This window comes from Piliocolobus tephrosceles, chromosome 7 (assembly GCF_002776525.5).
Source record: "Piliocolobus tephrosceles isolate RC106 chromosome 7, ASM277652v3, whole genome shotgun sequence".
Lineage (NCBI taxonomy): Eukaryota > Metazoa > Chordata > Mammalia > Primates > Cercopithecidae > Piliocolobus > Piliocolobus tephrosceles.
In genome coordinates this window covers 88,139,695-88,165,371 of record NC_045440.1, presented here as the reverse complement: position 1 = coordinate 88,165,371, position 25,677 = coordinate 88,139,695, and the positions used below count along the sequence as shown (strand labels likewise).

The 25,677-nt window shown below is 33.5% G+C and overlaps 1 protein-coding gene across 3 annotated transcripts in view; it reads right to left on the bottom strand.

Annotated features, from left to right (window-relative positions):
* The window catches only part of CNBD1 (cyclic nucleotide binding domain containing 1), a 565,408-nt gene that overhangs the window by 101,414 nt on the left and 438,317 nt on the right, over window positions 1–25,677 (bottom strand). For all 3 annotated transcript variants that reach the window (XM_023222920.2, XM_023222919.1, XM_023222918.1), the window contains exons 9-10: window positions 8,299–8,408; window positions 6,284–6,434 (exon numbers count right to left, since the gene is read on the bottom strand). In XM_023222920.2, the coding sequence (XP_023078688.1) occupies window positions 6,284–6,434; window positions 8,299–8,408 (261 nt within the window). The remainder of the gene's footprint in view (window positions 1–6,283; window positions 6,435–8,298; window positions 8,409–25,677) is intronic.

Genomic DNA, 25,677 nt, shown 5'->3' with positions numbered 1-25,677 from the left:
GATTTCTAAGAGCTCAAGTATCATTAAAGATATTAACATTTCGTCCTGCTTTGCAAATAAAATATTTTTTTCCTAAAAAACATTTCACTCAAATTTGTAACTTGTATTTTTAAAATTTAACATGTATTAGTAATTAATAAAAGCATAAGAGGAGTAGATACTTTAAGTATTTTTATCTGATTTAAAAATAAGTGTTCCATCTTATTTTGAACTTGGAATTGCATATATCAAAATTTTAAATCACAATGCAAAAACGCAAAAGGGGAAAGAGTAGTGTATTCCCTGTGGCAAAATGTTCAAGAGCTTAAATCCTTTCGATTAGCTTTGTTAATTTAACAAGGAGAATCTTGGCTATAACTTTTCTCGTCATTAAGGTGAAATACTGATGTATTGGGAAGAAATTTTTGAATATGAATATATTTATTGCCCCTGAAATGCTTAACAGATATATCTGCAGTAAAAAATCTGACCTCCTATGCTTTGTATTAAGCATTATGAGAGATAGTCTTTGGGCATTCTTCTTTTTTAAAAACAAGCAGAAACTTTCAGACAGTTTATACCAATAACACCTTGGAATTGAAATTTTCCTTTTGGGTATGGCAAGTTAATTACACTAGCTATCCCGTATTTTTCAATCATAAGTTGTTGAATGAGATACAATAAAAAACAGCAGTAATTCATTTTATAGATTAAAAAGCAATTCTTTCTCATTACAAAAGTAGTACACTTGTTTTAATGGTGGAATGAAAATTTCAGACATCAGTAAAATTAAAATAGTTATATTGCCTTGCAATTATCTTTACCTTGAATGACTTGAGCAATAAGCTCTGCATCTGGACAAAGATATATTAACTTTATAAAAATAACAATCAAATAAAAACTACATTCTCAGTAGCATGTGAAAAACAGAGAAAATTTATATTTTCTTAAGCTTAATAATGCTATTCTCATTCTTATTTAGATGTTCAAGGCAATGTCTGAGAAGTATGCATATAGATTAAAAAAAGATATTTCCTAACTTCCAAAAGTTAACCACCAAAATGAACAAATAAATCACTACACAAGTCCTTGCAAATATTACAAAACTAACTACTGCATACATCTTACTGCATTTTATATATAGACAGTTGCATATGTAATTCTTTGGTAGAGCATTTAACATTTATGAAGTCTTTAATATTCTCTAGATTCTATTCTACCTATCCTGAAGTACAGGTATAGTGAGCGAATTGTTCCCTTTGGGTATTTACCAAATATTGTTGATTCATTTTAGGGGAACTGGATCTTTACATGATTTATATGAGATCAAATAGACAGTATGACCCATATACCTAGAGAAAGATAAGCATTACTTTATTTTTTCAGTACGGCAACCCAACGGACAGCAATGCCTTTGTAGTTCTAAACACATTGCTATACTTAATAATTCTTGAAAACTTAGAAAGTGAAGGCAACATAACCAACTTATAATGGAGGATTCTATTGGAACATAATGATTTTATTTATTTTTGTTTATTTTTAGTGGACCTTCTCAAATTTAGATTAATCCTAACACCTATGTAATATAACAGCTAATAATAACACTTGATAGCAAGATGACATAACATGGAGTTTGCTCACGCTGAGTTTTCTAGCACAGCATTTTCATTTGTCTTCAACTTGATATTTTTTAAGACTCATTTTACTTTCTCTTGAGTCCTATCCTATGCTATTTCATAGAGGTGGATCTATATGTCAAAAAATAAACAAAGCAGATGCAGACAGTATTAAGCAGATTAAATGCATATTAATATCATTGTTCTTCATGTGTGAAAATTATTTCAGCAAAATCAACCATTAATTTTTCATTAGAATTATCCAGCCTTTAAAGCATACCTTTAACTATCTTGAAATAGAATATGAAATATTAGAATGTAGAAATAAAATGCTTTTTGAAATAAACACAGTATTTTGTTTCCTTGTAAATTTTGAAAAGACAACCAAAATCTAGTCCTCAAGCACATTTCTATTTAGAGAAGGTTTAATTAGGCACACACCATGTCAGCAGCTTTAGAACTGAAATCACTCTCAAATGAACAGACTATGGAATGAATTTAAAATATAAATAGTACACACACAAACATTACTAAATTCCATACAATGCCAAGTATTTGAATGTTAGGCTGCCAGATGACAAAGGAGATTCTATTAAGTGACTGAAACACTTTTGTATGTGACAATTAATTTTATGTGCCACCTTGACTGGGCTAAGGGATGCCCAGATAGCTGGTAAAACATTTCCAGATGTGTCTTTGAGGGTGGTTTTTTAGAGAGATTAGCATTTGAATAAGTAGAGATGAAGTAAGGAAAACCCACCAATACCAGTGCAGACAGACAACACCTAATCCATTGCGGGCCTGAACAGTTTAAAAAGGCAGAGGAATTCTGTCTATCTCTTCTTGAGCTAAGATGGCCACCTTCTCCAGTTCTTGAATACTAGCATTCCTGGTTCTCTGGCCTTCAGGCTCCAGGACTTAATACAACTGCCTCCTGTCTGCCCTCTCCAGTTTTCAAGCCTTTAGCCTTACACTGGGAGTTACGCCCGCAGTTCCCCTGGTTCTCAGACTTTCAGACACAACCCAAATTATATCACTGGCTTTCCTGATTCTCCAGCTTGCTGAAAGCATATCATGGGACTTTGTGTCCTCTACAATCATATTACCCAATCCCCATAATAGATCTCCTCTTGTATATTTATATATATCCTATTGGTTCTGTTTTTCTGAAGAAATTTGAATAATACAATATGTGAAATATTGATTTACATAAGAGTCCACAGTGTATTTGCCTTGCAGTTAACATCATTAATAAAGAAAAAGAAAAAAGCTTATATTAAGTGAGAATATTATAATTTTAATTGATGGTTAGTAATTATTTTTAAGCAATGTTTATCTTGAGGGAGGTTGTATTTGAATGCCACAGAAGAAAATAAAATTAACAAATGCCATTTCAGATTTACAACTTTTAAAATTAGATATATGAATTTGAATTTTTTTTTTCATTTTGAGTTAGTGTCATGCAAGTATTGGTAACACATTCTGTAAGAGACTGTATTAGTAAGTTTTGTATTGCTATAAAGGAATACCCAAGGTATTCCATTTGCATTGGTATAATTGAATACCCAAGGAAAGAGGTTTATTTGACTGATAGTTCTGCAAGTTATATAAGCATGGCACCAGTATCTTCTTGGCTACTGATGAGGCCTCAGGAATATTGTTCGGGGTGGAAGACAGAGAAGGAGCAGGCATGTCACATGGCAAGAGAGGGAGCAAGAGAGAGAAAAGGATCTGCTAGGCCTCTTTAAACAACCAGCTCTCATGTGAACTCACAGAGCGACAATTCACTCTTTACCATGAAGATGATGCCAAGCCCTTTATTAGGGGCCTGCTCCAATAACACAAACACCCCTCACCAGTCCCCACCTCTAACATTGAGGATCACCCTTCAACCTGAGATTTGGAGGGGACAGACATCTAAACTATATCATTCTGTTTCTGGCCTCCCATATCTCATGTTCTTCTCACATTGCAATATAAAATCACCCCTTCCCAACAGTCCCCTGGTCTTAACTCATTCTAGCATCAGCTCAAAAGTCTAAACTCCAAAATTCCATGTGAGACTCAAGACACATTCTTTCCACCTATGAGCCTATAAGACCAAAAACAAGTTATTAATTTCCAAGATACAATGGTGCTAAAGGAATCAGGTAAACATTCCTATTCCAAGACAGAAATAAGACAAAAGATAGAGGGAACATTCCCCATGCATGTCTGAAACCCAGAAAAGCAGGTATTAAAATTTTAAACCCCCCAAATCATCTCTGTTGACTCTAATTCTGGGTACACTGGTGCAAGGGGTGGGTTCCCAAGGCCTTGGGCAGCTCCACCCCTGCAGCTTTGCTGGATGCAGCCCACGTGGCTTCTTTCATGGGTTGGAGTTAAATGCCTGTAGCTTTTCCAGGCTCACAGTGCAAGCTGCCCATGGCTCTACCATTCTCAGGTCTGGAGGGTGGCAGCCCACTGCTTACAGCTCACTAGGGGACTTTGTGTGGTAGCTCCAATCCCAAATTTCCTTTTGGCACTTCTCTTCTAGAGGGTCTCTGTGAGGCCTCTGCCCCAGGAGGGACGTTCTCTCTGGGTACCTATGCTTTCTGATACATTCTCTGTAATCTAGGTAAAATATAGCAAGCATCCTTCACTCTTGCATTTTGTATACCTGCAGACCCAACTCCATGTGGAAGCCACAAAAGGATTACAGCTTACACTCTCTGGAGCAGTAGCCCATGCTGTATCTAGGGCTCTTTGAGCCCAGGCTGGATCTGCTTGACTTCTGAGAGCAGTATCCTGAGGTGGCATAGGGCAGCGGTATCCTCGGCCTGGCTCCTCAAACCATTCTTTCCTACTAGGCATCTGGGCCTGTGATGGGAGGAGCTGTCTTCAAGATTTCTGAAATGCCTTTGAGGACTTTCTCCCATTATCTTGACTATTGACACTTGTCTCCCTTTTAGTCAAGCTAATCTCTCTAGCAAGTTGCTGCTCCACAGTGCATTTAAATTCCTCTCTAGAAAATGCACTTTCCTTCTCTTCCACGTAGCTAGGGTGTGAATTTTTCAATTTTTATGCTCTGCTTCATTTTTAATTATAAGTTCCAATGTTAAGTCATCTTTCATGCTCGTATATGATTGCAGGTTGTTGGATGCAGCCACACTACTTCTTGAATGTTTTGCTGCTTAGATATTTCTTCCACCAGATACCCTAGGTCACCATGCTTAAATTTAACCTTCCAGAAATCTTTAGGGCATGGACACAATGCAGCCAAGATTTTTGCTAGGGCATAACAAGGATACACTTTATTCCATTTTCCAATAGATTCCTCATTATCATCTAAGGCCTCATAAGCCTGGCCTTCACCATCAATATTTCTATCAGCATTTTGTTCACAACCATTTAGCAAGTCCTAAGAAGTTTTAAACTTTCATTCATCTGCTGTCTTCTTCTGAGACTTTCAAACTCTTCTAATCTCTGCTTGCTACCCAGTTCCAAAGCTGCTTCCCATTTTCATGTATCTTTATAGCAATGTCCCATGTCTGCATTAGTCAGTTTTGTGTCGTCATTAATGAACACCTGAGTCTGGTAATTTATAAAGAAAATAAGTTTATTTGGCTCATAATTTGACAGGGTCTACAAGCATGGCAACAACATCTGCTTGGCTTCTGGTGAGGACTCAGGAAGGTTTTATTCATGGTGGAAGATGGAAGAGGAGCAGATGTGTCACACGGTGAGAGAATGAGCAAGAGAAAGATACCAGATTCTTTTAAAGAGGCAGCTCTTTCATGAACTAATAGAGTGAGAACTCACTCATTAGCCAGGGAGGACATTAAGCCATTCATAAGGGATCCATCCCCGTGACACAAAAACCTCCCATTAGGCTGCAGCTCCAACACTGAGGATGACGTTTCAACATGAAATTTAGAAAGGACAAACATCCAAATCATGTCAGAGACATGAAAAATAATTGAAATTCAGGATAACAGTATTCAGTCAAATCTTATATCATTTATCATGAACATCTTTCAATTTAGCTTGTTGAAGCATATCTCCCACCCATGGTAATGTCTACAAATTTCTCTTCTTCATCCTTTATTCCCAGTTTTATTGTACATACCTAAAATTTTCTTTAATATCCTATTATGTTATAACTTATTAGCTTCTATTCATTTCTCCTTCATACTCAATTGCGGTTCCAATTTGAGTATTTATAGTATTTGGATGGCCGAACACAGGTGGCTTCATTATTATTCTGTTATTATTACTAGAGCTCTAAAATTTTAGATAAAGTCTTATACACTAACAGTCTTAGATTTTCATATATGCTTGATCTTAATTAAACATTGAGGATGTTACAGACTTGACCTGAACCAAAAACATAAAAGCAATAACCTTAGAGACGAAAGCCAGAAGATGTCCCAGAAAAGGGAGCATTGCTATTAATGATAACCTGGGAATTGGCAGAGAGATTTTAGTAATTTCAAAATAAAGTCTTTTGAAATATTGCTAATATATTCTAACACCAGCACAATTAATTCAGAATATATTATAGTATAGCTATTGTATGTTGTCTTTATACATAACATACAAACACACACTGACTTGAGTATCCCAATTTGTCTGTGAAATATCTCTACTCTTTTAAAAAACTCATCCAATAAAATGGTATAACAGTTAAAAGAAATTTATGCATTTACCAAATAGGTCCTTATCTTCAATGATTGCCATCTCAACCTCTTTTTCAGTAATGATTGTGCATGTGAAAGGAACTTGAAGAAGGACGCTAATCTCACCAAAGGACTCCTTCTCCTTAAGTTGACCCATATAAACAAGTTTCTGAGATCTTTTCTGTTAAAACAAATATATATTATTGATGTTTAACCATACAATGAATCAGTATTGTTTTTATCAGAAACTCACTCATAAACCATTTAACGATATGATATTTAAAATAAATTAGCAACTGTATTCAAATTAGAGAAAAATTTACTTACATGGGTATTTCAATTATATTAGAGAAATAGTAAATTCATAGATAACATAGGCATATCTAAGGTAATTGAAAGCATTGCCATTTAGAATCCACAAAGATGTTTAGGAAATAATGAACTAATTCAACTTTTCAAGGATCTAGGATATGATTTTGTGATAGTTTCATTTAAGATGTTTCATAGTTTCATTTAAGATGTTTTGTTAACTACCATTTGTTACATCAGCCCTAGTCACAAGGCACTCTTGTTGAACCCACAGGGAAGAATTAAAACAAGCAGAAAATGCCAGGGCCAGAACTGATGGTATTAAGTGAAAAAGGAGGGACTATTTCCTATCTTTTCTGTTTAAGTACAAAAGAAACATGGAAAAGGAGTTTGACTCAGGGAACTAGAATTTTGATTCAAATAAGAGACCTTGTGGAGAAAGGCCTACAGGATGTTCAATATGAATGGTTCTGGAGAAAATGTTGAGACTTCAAATTACCTTTGCCGGGAGGTTTGCTAGGAGTTGATGACCACTAAGATGTATAAAAGAGAATGTAGTCCTCAGGTAGAAGAGTGACAAGAACTTGGAAGAGGCAAAAGCCTTTACTAAGTATCCTGGAGTCAAATCCAATATAACTTGAATATTTGCACCTATATACATGGCAAATCTTTACATTGAATATGACTAGTGCAGCAGAATTCAATTAGTTTACATATTTAATTGAATTCCATTGAAGACTCCCTGACCAACTAATGATTAGTTCTAACTTTTCTATCACACATTACATATTTGTGCCTCTTCTAGAACTTCATAAAAATGAAATTATACAGAATGTGCTCATTCAGGTTTGGCATTTTGGCCCAACGTAATATGTTTGAGATTCTTACAAGTATCCATGATTATTTTTACTGCTATGTGGCATTTTATAGTATAAATATACTGTAACATCTCTATTTATTCAACTGTCAGTGGACATGTGGATTACTTCCAGTTTTTAGTTTGTAAGAATTCATACACGTTTTTTGTTGTTGTTGTTGTTGTTGTTTTGAGACACAGTCTTGCTCTGTTGCCAGGCTGGAGTGTAGTGGCACAATCTCAGCTCACTGCAACCTCCGCCTCCCAGGTTCAAGTGATTCTCCTGCCTCAGCCTTCTGAGTAGCTGGGACTACAGGCATGCATCACCATGCCCAGATAATTTTTGCATTTTTTAGTAAAGATGAGGTTTTACCATGTTGGCCAGGATGATCTCGATGTCTTGACCTCTTGATCTGCCCACCTCGGCCTCCCAAAGTGCTGGGATTACAGGTGTGAGCCACTATGCCCAGCCCTAGAATTCATGTAAGTCTTTGGGTAGACATATGTTTTCACTTTTCTGGAGAAACTATCTAGAGTGGAATTAGGTCAAATGATTAAGTGCATCTTAGCTAATCTTATATGTTTGTTCTAGTACTTGACTGTGGTTTTAATTTTCATTTCTCTGATGAATAAGAATGTAAAGCATATTTTACTGTGTTCATTGATCATTTGTATATCTTACAAATCAATATATCTTACAACTTATATTCTTATATCTTAAGACTAAATAAACCAAAAGTAAACAATTTCAAAACATTGAATAGAAATTTCACAAACTAATACAAATAAATGTCTAGTAAGTACATGAAAAGGTGTCCAACACTCTTTATTCTTTAGAGTAGATTAATTGATTAAAAAAATACATAAGTTGAAAACTTACCACTTTATTTGATTGTAGTTTCACAAATCCTATAATACTTCTATAAATGTTACAACATCCAGAATTAATATAACCCACAAAAGAAATTATATTTCCACTTTCCACTATCACTGAAAAGAAGAGAGAGAGTTCATTTCACACATTCTTGTCTTCAATAAATTATTTTAGATATTTTATGAACAAAAGTTAATGTAATTTAATTCAATAACTATTAATGGTAAGTTTCTTAATAGATTCCAGTTTATAGACAGTACTTAACACAATATTTAAAAAATTACGCCCATTATTTATATCTTTAACATAATACATGTAACATTGCAAACACTGACAAGACTTTGGCAGTAAAGGCACTGATATACTAGCATACTGTATGAGGCAGGAAGGAAAGGGGAATATGGAAGCAACCTTGATCTGTAGCATTTGCTGAGTTCCAAGATTTAAATATTTCCACCATGGCTCATTTCAAATTTCTGACAGTTTAATAACAAAATCACAATATTGATAAATATTTGAAAATTAGCTCTCCAGAACCTGTATCTTGGGCTGTACTAACACTCTACTGATTACAGTAGGAGTTAAAAGCAAGGGCTTTGAGGACACATTGGCCCACTTTGAACCTAGTCCACTACTTTCTATGTCACCTTAGATAAATGACATAATCCCTCTGAGCTTCAAACTTTTCATCTTTAAAATGGAAAAATTAATTAAGAGTCCTTACTTTAAGCCTTATATAAACCACATGGGGCATATAAAGTATTTAGCATGTTGCCTGGTACATAGTACAACACAATATCATGTTATTACAATAAATCAATGTTACTATCATTAGTCTTTCAAACTTGTAAAGTCACTCTAAGGCCAAGATACATTTGAAGGTGAACTCTATTATAACTATCAATGTATTAAAATAAAAATCCCTTGATCTACATAACATTTTAAATTATCAACATGATGTAAATAGTTAAATCAAATGGTAATATATAGATTAAAATTAGTATTTCAAATTATTTTCTATTTTATGAATTCTGAAATATATCAATGTTTAATTCTGAAAACTTTAAACACAGCAGTAGTAACCTAAATATAAAGACACATATATAACTTTCTTATAATTTTATCAAGTATATAAACTATTAAAAACAAGTTTTTTGATCACTGGAAGGCATTCCTGTTTGTTTTCTAGCATAAAAGAGCATATATCAACATAATAAAAATTACTGATGTTACCAAAATAATAAAGAAACTAGAGCATAGCATAATTCTTTAAAAATTATGGCTAAAATAAGAACACAGTAACAATTGCTAAATATAATTTACCACTGGCAAAAAATAAACATCAACATACAATGTAAAAAGACTTCAAGATAAATGAAGTGGGATTCAATAATTTTGCTGGCATAATTATGAGGATAGCCTATCTTTTTCTCCTCATGTCATAGCTACTTCAAAGTTCATAGTGAAAAATTTAAAGGTTATTCTACTGTTGTCAATCATTTATTTTGTTTAAATAAAAATTTATGGTAACTCTTCTTTTTTTACAGCAGAAAATGATATTAAAATTATCTTACAATGTAAAAGTATAGCGTATGTGTAGAATTATGTGCAACATTTTCTCACAGATTTTTCTTTTAAAAGTAAGAGGAACTCCTCTATCAAAACACATGATAGCAGAAACTATGTAACTTCTTTTAGTCAATCCTCAAGGATATAAAGAAAGGCATAGAAGCTCCTAGCAATTGTTATAGATAAGGAAATAATGCACTTAAACGTGTACTAAAGAAATCCATTATTTTTAACTATCAGACCTGTACTACTCTAATTCTTGAAAGTCAAATCCTTTGTAGATCACAGAGACGTATATATAACAACAAAGAGGAAAAAGGCCCCAGGAATTTTTCTTTGTGTTGAAGTCAAGCCAAAATTGGAAAAGCCAAACCATTGTTGCAAAATCTATGACGCACTCTCATTCCCTAGAGGGGGAATTGGCTACTTGAATCATTGTCTGTGGTCTTTATGATAATCATAGCAAATGTTCATCTCAATGAAGACAATAAAGCAAACCTTTCTGACCTAGGTAAAGAGTTTGCATTTAAATACATATAAAAATTGTATCTTCTGGTCAGGCGCGGTGGTTCACACCTGTAATCCCAGCACTTTGGGAGGCCGAGGCGGCGGATCACCTTAAGTCAGGAGTTTGAGACCACCTGGCCAACATGGCGAAACCCCATCTCTACTAAAAATACAAAAACTAGTTGGGCTTGATGGTGGGCACCTGCAATCCCAGCTAATCGGATGGCTGAGGCAGAATAGCTTGAACCCAGGAGGCAGAGGTTGCAGTGAGCTGAGCTCGTGCCACTGCACTCCCACCTGAGCGACAGAGTGAGAATCTGCCTCAAAAAAAAAAAAAAAAAAATTGTATCTTCACACTTAAATAAGAACATTTAAATATTAATATTACTATTTTGGACTAGAAACAGAATGATACAATTACTCGCCACCCTCATTGTTGTTCCTAATTTTACTCATTCAGCCTCTGATCATGTTTTCCATTTTGAAGAACTTATGCTGTCAAGATAAATGTTGTTTGCATACCCTTTCCTCCTCCCTTATATAGAAAATGACAAATAACATACGATGATCTGCAGAATTATAACACATTCTTAAATGAAAATGTTTAATCATGAACTACACAGACCAAATTTTATTTATTATTATCTCAAGATCATATTCATTTATGTTTACAAAATGTAGTGGAATTTGTAGTTAAAAGTAATATTTTAAAGACCCCTATCAAGACTCAGATACGAAAGACCTGAAAGCATTAGATCATTATGAAAAGAACAAACTTGATTTTATCTTAAGGCAAATGAAAAGAAGAACATCAGAAGGATTCACAGAAATTAAACATCAGGCATTGTTCCTTTTCTTTCTGTTGTTTATCATATGCCCAGAAATAGTCCCAAGTCTAATAAAGCCATTTTATTATAATTCTAAAGTCAGCTAGAAGAAGTTATGAAAAGAAGAATAATTCCCTACTGGCTATTAGCATCAGCACTGGGATAGTGAAGGTCTCAGTTTAAATAGAAACTAACAATTAGAGAGGTTATCAAAGGACGGTCTCTTATTTTAAGATAAACCTCAGTCTACTAGCCTAATATACCAAAACAGGTTTGGAACAGGAATATATCTCAGGATGGACAAAGGTGAGGCAGCTTTGAACATGACATCCATTAGCTGAGTGGATGCCTCTCCTTGTAAAGATAGACTACTAGAGGAAGAAAAATATAAAATAATAGTACCAATTAATTTTATCTTTGAACTTAATTTTCCCTTTTGAGAATGTTTTCTGAATATATTCTCCTTCCAAATATATATAGTTTGCTTTAAAAATGTTAAGAAAAAACTTGGTTAGAAAGGGCTTTACATTTACTATCTCTGTAATGGTCCATACCAGTGCGAATACCATGTAAACATCAATACTTTACCCAATATTAAACACCATCTCTTTATTAGTAAAAATGTATATTTATTCGCAGATAAATATAGATAGCATTTATAGCCCTGTAAAGCAAATTCTTAAATATAAGGGCATCTGAGAGGAATAAAGTTTGATTAATTTACAATTATACAATGCCTTCTGAATTCTATTGCACATTTAAAGAGGTTGTTCTCCTAAAGAATGAATACTATACATAAAATATCCTTTGTATATTAAGTACTTGTCACTTGGCATAAGAAAAAATAAATGTACATTTATCTGATGTTACAAATGTGTGATTTGGAAAATAGTTATAGACAAATCTGAGGAAATCTAGAGAAATATGAATTAAAAAAATAAATTTTGAATATGCCTCAGAGACTTCCAATCAAGGAACTTACTAAAATAATATATTTATAGAATTAGTCATGGAAATTATCAGAATATGGTTACTCACTGAAAAACAGGGAAGATGAAGAAGGGCAATATTTGGTGTTAGAGATCCCCTCTTACTATCTATTGCTCTCACATTTACCCCATCCTCCCCTTCTCAGCAGGCAACATAGGACAAATGCTAGGGATATGGAGCCCTCCACAGATCAAGGAAGAAGAGATTATCCAGATTTGATGTCCAGCCCAATAACCAAGGAAACCATACATTTATCTCATCTTTTTTACCAACTTTAAATCTTTGCCCAAATCTCACAATCCTAATGAGATCACCATGACTACTCTATGCTACGGTTTAATCTGCTCCTTCTAGCTTTTTCATCCTTCTCTGTAGCTATCTCCAAGGTTTGTGTTGCCATCTAAGTTATTGATTTGTTTATTGCACTTACTGTATATTATATTTTCTATCCATTGGGATGCAAGCTCCATCAAGGCAAGGATATTTTTCTTTTGTTCACTCATGTATCTACATATAGTCACTCAACAAATATTTGTTGGATGAATGCATATTCTCAAGAATATCAATATTAAACAAAGGTTTTCTTGAGCATAAGAGAAAGCTCAGAATATGATGGTTTAGATATTTCTGAAATCCTTCCTCAAATCCTGGCCAAAATGGTGAAACCCTCTCTCTACTAAAAATACAAAAACAATAGCTGGGCATGGTGGTGGGCACCTGTAGTCCCAGCTACTCGAGATTCTGAGGCGGAAGAATCACTTGAACCCAGGAGGCGGAGGTTGCAGTGATCCGATATTGTGCCACTGCACTGCACTCCAGCCTGGCAACAGAAAAAGACTCCATCTCAAAAAAAAAAAAAAAAAAAAAGAAAAGAAACTCACTCAAAACCATACAACTACATGGAAATTGAACAACCTGCTCCTGAATGACTACTGGGTAAATAATAAAATTAAGGCAGAAATCAAGAAGTTCTTTGAAACCAATGAAAAGAAAGAAAAACATACCAGAATCTCTGAGATGTAGCTAATGCACTATTAAGGGGAAAATTTATAGCACTAAATGCCCACATTGGAAAACTGGAAATATTTCAAATCAACACCCTAACATCATAATGAAAAGAACTAGAGAAGCAAGAGCAAACACATCCAAAAGCTAGCCGGAGACAAGAAATCACTGAGATCAGAGTGGAACTGTAGGAGATAGAGACATGAAAAATCTTCAAAGAAATCAATGAATCCAGGAGCTGGTTTTTTGAAAAAAATTAGAAAATAGACTGCTAGCTAGACTAATAAAGAAGAAAAGAAAGAAGAATCAAATAGACACAATAAAAACTGATAAAGGGGATATCAACACTGACCCCACAGAAATACAAGCTACCATCAGAAAATAGTATAAACACCTCTATGCAAATAATCTAGAAAATCTAGAAGAAATTAATATATTCCTGGACACATATACCTTCCTAATTTATTACTGAATTTGAGGCAGTAATAAAGAGATCACCAACCAAAAAAAAAAAAAAAAAAAAGCCAAGGACCAGATAGATTCACAGCCAAATTCATCCAGAGGTAGAAAGAGGAGCTGGTACCATTCTTTCAGTAACTATTCCAAACAATTGAAAAGGAGGGACTCCTCCCTAACACATTTTATGAGGCCAGGATCATCCTGATACCAAAACCTGGCAGGAACACAACAAAAAAAAGAAAACTTCATACCAACATCCCTGATGAACATCAATGCAAAAATCCTCAATAAAATGCTGGCAAACCAAATTCAGAAGCATATCAAAAGCTTATCCACCATGATCAAGTTGGCTTCATCCCTGAGATGCAAGGCTTCTTTAACATCAATAAACATAATCCATCACATAAACATAACCAATGATAAAAACTACATGATTATCTCAATAGGTGCAGAAAAGGTCTTTGATAAAATTCAACAAATCAATAAACAAAATCCATCACATAAACATAAATAATGACAAAAACCACTTGATTATCTCAATAGGTGCAGAAAAATCCTTCAATAAAATTCAACATCCTTCAAGTTAAAAACTCTCAATAAACTATTTATCGATGGAACAAATCCTAAAATAATAAGAGCTATTTATGACAAACCCACAGACAATATCATACTGAATGGACAAAAGTTTGTAGTATTTCCATTGAAAACTGGCACAAGACAAGGATGCCCTCTCTCACCACTCTTATTCAACATAGTATTGGTAGTTCTGGCCACGGTAATCAGGCAAGAGAAAGAAATAAAGAGTATTCAAATAGAAAGAGATGAAGTAAAATCATCTGTATTTGCAGATGACATTATAGTATATTTAGAAAAAACCCCATCGTCTCATCCCAAAAACTCCTTAAGTTGATAAGCAACTTCAGCAAAGTCTCAGGATAAAAAAAATTGATGTGCAAAAATGACAAGCATTCCTATACATCAACAATCGACAAGCAGAGAGCCAAATCATGAATGAACTACATTCACAATTGCTATGAAGAGAATAAAATATCTAGAAATACAGCTAACAAGGGATGTGAAGGACCTCTTCAAGGAGAACCACAAACCACTGCTCAGGGAAATAAGAGAGGACACAAATAGAAAAACATTCCATCCTCATGGATGGGAAGAATCAAGATCCTGAAAATGGTCATACTGCCCAAAGTAATTTATACATTCAATATTATTCCCATCAAACTACTATTTACATTCTTCAATAATTAGAAAAAACTACTTTAAAATTCAAGTGGAACCAAAAAAGGGCCCTCATCTCAAAGACAATCCTAAGCAAAAAGAACAAAGCTGAAGGCATCCCCTGATGTCGAACTACGCCACAAATCTACAGTAAACAAAACAGCATGGTACATGTACCAAAAGAGACATATAGACCAATGAAACAGAATAGAGACCTCAGAAATAAGACCACACATCTACAACCATCTGATCTTCAACAAACCTAATAAAACCAAGCAAAGCAGAAAGGATTCCCTATAATAAACAGTGCTGCGAAAACTGGCTAGGCATATGCAGAAAACTGAAACTGGATCCCTTCCTTACACCTTACACAAAAATTAACTCAAGATGGATTAAAGACTTAAATGTAAAACTTCAAATCATAAAAACCCTAGAAGAAAACCTAGGCAATACCATTCAGGAAATAGGCAGGGTAAATATTTTATTATGAAATTACCAAAAGCAATTACAACAAAAGCTAAAACTGACAAATGAGATCTAACTAAACTAAAGAATTTCCTTTTTTTTTTTTTCTTCAGACAGAGTTTCCTCCCAGCTGGAGGGCAGTGGCACAATCTCATCTTAGTGCAACCTCTGCCTCCTGGGTTCAAGGAATTATCCTGCCTCAGCCTCCTGAATAAGTGGATGACAGGTACCCACAAGCATGCCCAGCTACAAATTTTTGTATTTTTAGTACAGACAGAGTTTCACCATATTGGCCGGGCTGAACTTGAACTCCTGACTTCAAGCAATCCACCTGCCTCAGACTTCCAAAGTACTGGGATTACAGGATGAGCCACAATGCCTGGCCTTAAACTAAAGAGCTTCTGTAGAGCAAAAGAAACTATAATCAGAGTGAACATGCAACCTACAGAATGGGAGAACATTTTTGAAATCTACCCATCTGACAAATGTCTAATATCCAGAATTTACAAGGAATTTAAACAAATTTACAAGAATAAAGCAATCCCATCAAAAAGTGAGTAAATGATATGAACAGACACTTCTCGAAAGAAGACATTTATGCTACCAACAGACATATGAAAAAAAGTTCGACATCACTGATCATTAGAGAAATGCAAATCAAAACTACAATGAGATACCATTTCATGCCAGTCAGAATGGTGATTATTAAAAAGTCAAGAAACAACAGATACTGGTGAGGCTGTGGAGAAAGAGAAATGCTTTTACACTGTTGGTAGGAATGTAGATTAATTCAACAATTGTGGAAGACAGTGTGGTGATTCCTCAAGGATATAGAACTAGAAACACCATTTGACCCAGCAATCCCATTATTGGGTATATAACCAGAGGAACATAAATCATTCTATTATAAAGATACACACATATGCATGTATAATGCAGCACTATTCACAATAGCAAACACATGGAACCAACCCAAATGCTCATCAATGATGGACTGAATAAAGAAAATGTGGTATGTATACACCATGGAATACTATGCAGCTACAGAAAGGAATGAGATCATGTCCTTTGCAGGGACTTCAATGAAACTGGAAGACATCATCCTCAGCAAACTCACACAAGTACAGAAAATCAAACACTGCATATTCTCACTCATAAGTGGGAGTTGAACAATTAGAACACATGGACATAGGTAGGGGAACAACACACACCTGGGCCTGTCAGTGGGGTGCAAGGGGTGGGAAAGTCTCAGGACAGACAGCTAATGCATGCAGGATTTAAAATCTAAATGAGGGGTTGATAGGTGCAGCAAACCACAGTGACACATGTATACCTATGTAACAAACCTGCATGTTCTGCACATGTATCCTCAAACTTAAAGTAAAAAAATAAAGAATAAAAAAAGAAAACTAACAAATACGGTAAATATTAGCCCAACTATATCAATAATCACTTTGAATATCAATGATCTAAATGCACCAATTGAAAGACAAACATTGTCAGACTGAATCAAAGAATCAAGACCCAACTATATGTTGTCTATGAGAAACCTAATTTATGTTTAATATAAATCTATTATGGACATTATATATATATATGTATTTCATAGTTAAATTCTAATTCATATTTTAAGTCAACAACACCATCAATTATTTGGTACAACTGACATTTATGAACAACTTAATCCATTAACAGCAGCATATATATTCTTATGCAAACATAGAACATTCACAAAGATACACCACATTTTTTTTTATTTTATTTTTTTTCTTTTCTTTTCTTTTCTTTTTTATTATACTTTAAGTTCTAGGGTACATGTGCATAGCGTGCAGGTTTGTTACATATGTATACTTGTGCCATGTTGGTGTGCTGCACCCATCAACTCGTCAGCACCCATCAATTCATCATTTATATCAGGTATAACTCCCAATGCAATCCCTCCCCCATCACATTTGGTCCATAAAACGAAGCTTAAAAATGTGAAAGAAAAGAAATCATACAATTTCTTCTCTCCGAATAGAATGGAATTAATCTAGACTTCTGTAGCTAAGAGATAGCCAGAACGACTGAAAATATCTTGACATTTAAACAACACACTGCTAAACAACACATGGGTCAAAGATAAAATCTCAAGAGAAATTTTCAAATATGTTGAACTAATCGAAAGGAAAACAGCTTATCAAAATTTATGAGATGCAGCAAAATCCATGCTTAGAGGGGAATCACATTAAGAAATCAGGAAAGGAAGAAGAAATTAATCCAAGTAAACATAAAAAAAATGGAACTAGTAGACTGGGCATGGTAGCTCATGCCTGTGATCCCAGCACTTTGGGAGGCTGAGGCAGGTGGATTACGAGGTCAGGAGATCCAGACCATCCTGGCTAACATGGTGAAACCCTGTCTTTACTAAAAATACAAAAAAATTAGCCGGGCATGGTGGTGGGTGCCTGTAGTCCTAGCTACTCAAGAGACTGAGGCAGGAGAATGGTGTGAACCCGGGAGGTGAGCTCCATCTCAGAAAGAAAAAGAAAAAAAAAAAAAAAAAAAAGAAAGAAAGAAAGAAAGAAAGAAAAGAACTAGTAAAAATCAGAGCCAAAATTAATAAAATTGAAACCAGAAAATCAATAGGGAAAATCTACAAAACCACAATCTGGTTTCCAAAAAGATCAATACAATTGATAAGCCTCTAGCCAGGCTAACTAAAAAAAGAGAGGGAACACAAATTACCAGTATGGGAAATAAAATAGAGGACATCACTACAGATCTTATGAACATTAAAAAAATAAATAACGGAATACTATGAATAATTATGCCCACAAATTTGACAACCTAAATTAAAAACTAGATTAAAAGCCTACATTAAAAATTTTCAGTAGACCTTCTTCAACTTGATACAGAATATCTACAAAACCCAACAGTTAAAATAATATTTAATGGTAAGAAACTAGGAGTATTTCTACTAAAATAGAGAACAAGGTAAGGATATCTCCTCTCAGTACTCTTTTTAACATTATACTGGAAGTCCTAGCTAATACAGTAAAACAAGAGAGGAGAAAAATATATATGGATTTGGAAGTAAGAAATAAAACTGTCTTTGCTGATGACATAATCATCTACATAGAAAATCTAAAATCATAGAGAAAAAAATTCCTGGAACTAATAAGGGATAATACATAGGGTTGCAGATACAAGGTTAATATACACGAGTCAATTCTTTCCTATATACTAGCAACAAACACATGGAATTTCAAAATAAAAACATATTATTTAATTATAAATTAGCACTTCCCACCAATGAAATAGTTACAAATCTAACAAATATATTTCTGTATGAATAAAACTACAAAGTTCTGATAAAATATATCAAAGAAGTACTAAATAACTGGAGAGATATTACATTTCATGAATACAAAGCCTCAATATTTTAAGATGTTAGACTCCCAAAATCATATACAGATGATATGCAATATCAATTAAAATTCCCATAAGCTACATTGTAGACATAGAAAAACTAATTCAAAACTGTACATGGAGAGGTAAAATACCTAGAATAGCCAACATAATATTGAAGAACAAAGTTGAAGGACTGACACAGCCAACTTTAAGAGTTACGATAGAGCCGCAGTAATCAAGACAATGTGATAGTAACAAAAAGGTATAGACAAATAGATCAATGTGAGCCCAGAAATGAACTCACATAAAAATAGTCAACTGATCCTTGAAAAAGGAACAAAGGCAATATAGTAGATAGTCTTTCCAAAGGAGTGCTGAGCAACTGCACATCCACATACAAAAGAACAAATTTAGACAAAGACCATACACTTTTCAAAAAAAATTAAATCAAAATAGAAAACAGACCTAAATTTAAAATAAAAAATATATAAAACTCTTAGGAGGAAACTACAAAACTCCTAGGAAGGAATAACTCCTAGAAGATAGAAAATCTAGATGACCTTGGGTTTGGTAATGACTATACAAAAACAAAAGCATGATCCATGCAATAAATAATTGATAAGATTTTAATTAATTAATAAAGGGAATTAAGAAAACATTCTTACAGTAGCATCAAAAAGAATACAATATTTATGAATAAAGTTACCATGAAAGTGAAAGGCTTGCATGCTGAAAAATATAATACATTGTTAAAAAAATTAAAGAGGGCATAAATAAATAAAAAGATAAACTATGTTTATGAAATAGAAGATTTAGTCTTGTTAAAATGTCCACAACACCCAAAGTGATCTAAAGATTTGATGCAATTTGTATTTAAAACCCAATGGCATTTTATAGATAAATAGACAAAATAATCCTAAAATTGATATGGAATCACAAAGGACTCCAAGTAGTCAAAACAATCTTGATAAAGAAGAACAAGGCCTCATAGTTTCTGATTGAAAACATGTTGCAGAACTACAGTAATCAAAGCAGTATGTTACTAGCACAAAGACCAATTAAATATAATGAAAAGTCCAGAAAAAAAATGAATAAAAAAAATAATAAATTATGAAAAATAAACATAATTTTAAAAATTAAACATAAAGTATTAAATATTAAATAATTAGTTAAAATATTAAACATAATAATTATATTTAAAATATCAAACATAATAAAAAGCCCAGAAAAAATTCACACATATGTTGTCAACTGATCTTGACAAGGGTGCCAAAAATAAACAATGAGGGAAAGATAGCCTCTTCAGTAAATGGTTTTAGAAAAACTGGATATCGAACAATGAGAACACATGGACACAGGGAGAGAGCATCACACACCAGGGCCTGTCGGGGGTTTGGAAGCAAGGGGAGGGAGAGCATCAGGTCAAACACCTAATGCATGCGGGGCTTAAAACCTAGATGACGGGTTGATAGGTACAGCAAACCACTATGGTATATACATACCTATGAAACAAACCTGCATTTTCTGCACCTGTATCCCATAAATTAAAGTAAAATTTAAAAAATAGAAAAGAAAAACTGGATATCAGCATGCAAAAAAAAAAATCACATGGACTCTTATCTTATACAATACGCAAAAATCAACTCAAAAATGGATTAAAGATAGTAATGTAAAACTTTAAACTGTAAAACTCCTAGAAGAAAACACAAGAAAAAAGCCCGATGACATTGGTCTTGGCAATGATTTCTTGGATATGACACCAAAAGCACAGGTAACAAAATAGCAAAAATAGACAAATGAGATTATATCAAATTAAAAAGCTTTTGTGTAGTAAAGGAAATAATCAACAGAGAAAAAGGCAGCCTATGGAATGAGAGAAAATATTTGCAAACTTTATACCTGATAAAGAGTTAATATCCAAAATATATAAGGAACATCTATAACTCAATAGCAAAAATCAAACAATCCTTTAAAAAAATGGGCAAGGGATTTGAATTTATTTCTCCAAAGACATCCAAATGTAGAACAGGTATAAGAAAAGATGTTCAATATCACTAATTATTACAGAAACACAAATCAAAATCACAAAGAGATACTGCATTACAAGTGTTGGGATGGCCCCAATCAAACAAACAAGCAAACAAACACAAACCAGAAAACTACAAATCGGTAAGGACATGTTGAAACTGAAACTCTTGTATACTGTTGGTGATAATGCGAAATGTTGCAGCTATTATGGAAAATAGTATGAAGATTCTTCAAAAAATTAAAAATAGAACTATCATGTGATTCAGCAATCTTACTTCTGGATATTTATTCAAAATAATTGAAATCAGGATCTCAAAAAATATATATTTGCACTACTCTGTCTGTTGCAGCATTATTCACAACGGCCAGGTGTTGAAAACTAACTAAATAAAATGTGGTAATTCATCTATAAATAAGAAGGAATTACTCTCATATTCTACAACATGGATGAAGTTTGAGAACATTATTCTAAGTGAAATAAGTCAGTCACAGAAGGACAAATACTGCATGATTTCAGTATTTGGACGTACTATGAGGTCCCTAAAGTAACCATACTGATAGCAGAAAATAGAATGGTGTTTGCCAGGGGCTGTGGGGAAGGTGAAATGGGAAATTGCTGTGCAATGAATATAAAGTTTCAGTTATGCAAGGTGAAAGTATTAGAGAGATATGCTGAACAACATTGTGATTGTAGTTAATAATGCTGTAATGTGCACATAAAATTTGTTAGGATAAATCTCAAGTTTTTTTTATCATGGTGAAAAATAAATAAAAACATAGGTTTTAAGGTGTAACCTTTCAGTTACTATATTTTTAATGTCTTCTTCATCTAAATGTACCCTCAGTCACACACACACACATACACACACACACACGCATACATACACACTCTCTCTCTTTTGAAAAATAAGATGACTGAATTACAAAAAATCCTGTTAATCAATGACTGACCTAAGGGAAGTGGCACATAATTTTAACTCTTGGCAAAATAATTTCCCTCTGTCAGAAACTCCAGAATTATGATCACATACAATGTGTTTCCAGAAACCATTGAAGATAGTCTCAGTAAAGTTTTCAGCCAATTTTTATAAAGGTATTGAAAATATAAGTTATTTTTCAAGCTTAAAGACTGTGTCTTATTGTTCTTTTTAACTAAACTGTAGAAACAAAAGTAAATCACTGAATGTAATTAAGTGACTAGGCTGCACCTCCTATCATGTCCTTAACAAAGCCTGAAATATAGTGAACCTGACAAGACAAACAACAAAAAGTTAAGCTAGTATAAGAGAGTTAAAAGGTACTCATTTCAAGTCAGTTTTTAATTTTTTCTCTTTTGGAGTTAAAAGAACATCTATCACAATGCCATGCAATGCAAACAGCAGACACTCAATATATTTTTGTTCAGATGGTGTGAAGTCTGGACTTGATTTTGGAATTCATTATTCTGAGAAGTTTCCAAGCTAGGGGACATACTTTTTGAAATTCAGATCATTTTAAAATAGTGCCATTCTCAAAAAGAGAAGGGAAAAGATAAAATTTTGTTGTTAAGAGATCAAGACCTTAAGACAAAATCCAATGCAAGGGTATGAAATAAATTATGTAGGCTCATACACATTACTTTTATCACTTATCTAAGCATAAAATGAACATTTATGAGCTATATGGAAACTCTTTTTTCGAATGGTTAACTCAAACCCTACTACTTTCACTGTTAATTTTATTCTCATAGAGCATTATTATTTTTCAATCAACATATGTTAAAGAGGAAAAAATTAAATTGAGGTAAAAATATGTTACTTTTCTGTAACATTGCATTTTGTTACTGAAAGAAAGTATATTTCCCCTGTCGCTACACAATTCTAGTAATAGTTTTGTTCTTTTATCCTGTAACCTTTTTGTATAGTAGAAATTTTCCAATGAGGTAAAATTACTTTTTGCTTGCTCATTTTTTATTCTTCAAATAAAGTTCATATAGGTTATTCTATGAGTACTCATCTAAACTCCACTTATATGAGGTAAAATTTCTGCAAGTATTGTCAAAGGAGAAGAGAACTGTATTCATTACCTGTTGGTTTTATTACTGCTATAGGCAAGGCATTTAGAACAATGTAAAAATACCTATGGGAACATCAGGCTCATTGCCTTTTATTGGGCCCCAGTTTTATCACCCATATTGGCCAGCTCTACTTCCACATCAAGCATTGAATTATTACCCCTGCCTTGCTTCCTGCTCTAATACTATCCTCCTGAAACTTCTCTGGTGAAGGTAACTAGCTTCATTCTAAATGGGAAATCAAGTGCTACATTATCAATCAATATCCTCCATGTTCTCTCAGCATTGGGGGGCCACCTCTCTCCTAAAATCCTCTTCTTCTTTGATTTATACTAGTATTGCATTAAACACACACTATTATGTGGATCTCATTTTAATGAACCCATGATTTTATTTACTGTTCTTTTAGTTGCTTAAAAATTTCTTGCTCCAAGTTTATTTCATTATGCTCATTCTTTTCTCTGATGAGCCTTAGCTCTCCCAAAACTCTTACAAGTTTGGCTGTCAGTCTTACATGAAATGTAGTGTTAAGGTGCTACTTCCAAAGAAAGAGTATGCTAAGGTGTGATTCAAATCACTTACCATGAATATCCTTCTTCTCTCTGAAAGCTGACTGGGGGTGTGCCTCGTCAGCCTGGTACAATATGTATTTTTGAAATCGTGTCAATTTCTATATTTATTGCAATTTTCCAATGTTCCCTCTCCCCATCTCCTTCCTTCCTCTGAGAGTCTTCCAGGTTTTATTTCAGTATCATTCTCTTTAATTCTATCTAATTCCTTTACTGACTGCCTCCAGCGTTTCTGGGAAGCTGTACTGAATGAGCATCCTTGCATGTGAGGAAAGCATCCAAAACTGAGAACAGTCATCCAGCATTATTAGAGGGAACAACCTCTGATGTGCACACAGGGCTCCTTCAAAACGTATGGTGTATTGGACAGAGTTAGGGGAACAGTTTTTCCTCAGTAGTGGGGAAAATTAGACCGAAACTAAACACTGTTCTGATCCTGCCTGAGAAAGATTAAAAGCAAGACAAGAACATATAAAATTGTTGCTGAGTACTTAACAGTGTCCCAGAACAAAGCTCAAGAAAACTTACACATATTTAATCCAGCACCCAACAAAGTAAAATTTAAATGCTTGGAATCCAATGCAAAATTACAAAGCATGCAAAGAAACATGGGTATATAACCAATAATAAAGAGAAAAATTAATTAACTGAAACAAAACCAGAAATAAGAGAGATATTAGAATCAGAAGACAATTGCATTAAAATCATTACCGAACACATAGCCCATAATGTTTATGAAGTTAGTGAAAAAATAGCATTTTAAGTAAAAACATAATATAAAAAAGATTCAAATTAAATTTCTAGAGATGGACACTAAAATGTCTGATTAAAAAATATAATGGCTCTGGTGTATAGTAGATACTGCAGAAGAAAATATTGGTGACCTTTAAGACATACCAATACAAATTCACCTAAAATAAGACACAGAGAATAAAAAAATCAAGTATATACACATGCACATATACATATTACAACAGAGAAACAGTGAAACATGGGACAAATTCAGTGGGCCTAATCTTATGTATTTAGAGTATACCCAGAAAAGAGGAAGTAGGCATTTGGAGATGTAATTTCCAAAATTTTTCCACCCAGTATTTGATAAAAACTAATACCTCATCCAATAATGCCAGAATACACATTTTTATAAGAGTAATGGAACACTTATCAACATAAACCCTATTCTGAGCCATAAAACAAGTCTAAATAAGGCAATTCAAATAATACAAAACATGATCTTCCACCAAAACGGCATTAAGTTCAAAGCCATTAAATGAAAAAATATGTGTAAGAATACAAAATACTTACAAAATGTATAATAACATAGCAAAAAAAAAAAAGGTAACTAAATATTTTCAAATAACAATAAAATTTTAAAATTTACTTGAAAATTAATATTGTCAAGTAAACCATGGGCCAAGGAGAAATCTACAGGAAAATTAGAAGGCATTTTGAGTGAGATGAAAACAAAAAGATAATATATCAAAATGTGTGTATACATCAAAAGCAGTACTTAAAGAGAACAGCATTAAATGGCTAGATTAGAAAATTAAAAAAGGTCTCAAATCAACAACTTGAGCTACTTCCTTAAGCTACTATAAGAGTGAATTAAACCCCAAACAGAGGAATTTAAATAATATAAAAAAAAAAAAACAGGAGAAATCAGTGAAAGAGAAAAGAGAAATCAATGGAGAAAATTAATGAAACCAAGGCTATTTCTTTGAGAAGATAAATAAAATTGTTATTTTATAGCTAGACAGTTCACTCCCCCCCCCCCCCCCGCAAATTTCTTGTAATAACCCTCTGAGGTAAGTACCATTATTATCCCCATTTTACAAAGAAGAAAACTGAGGCCTAGAGAAGTTATGTAATTTATCTAAGGCCGCACAAATAGGACATAATACAACTAGACTTCAAACTTAAGTACTTGTGACTTCTTAAGTCACATTCTAAAATGCATTCCATCATATAATAAACATTTATATAATAAATTCATATAGATTAATACTAGTATATAAATAGGAGTTATAAATAGATACACAGTAGATAACACAACTAAAATCAATCTCTATACATATTCTGGCACTTTTTTATTTTTCAGTATATATTGGAAATCTTTATACATTTGCATATGATCTTCCTCATTCTCCTTTATTGACTACAATCTCCCACTGTGTGAATGTTTCATAAGTTATTTAACCTGTGCCTTGATGGCCTCTTGTTTCCTACTACCAAAAAAAATGTAATAAAATTTATTGTACCTCTATCTTTGAACCTTTGAAAAACAAGT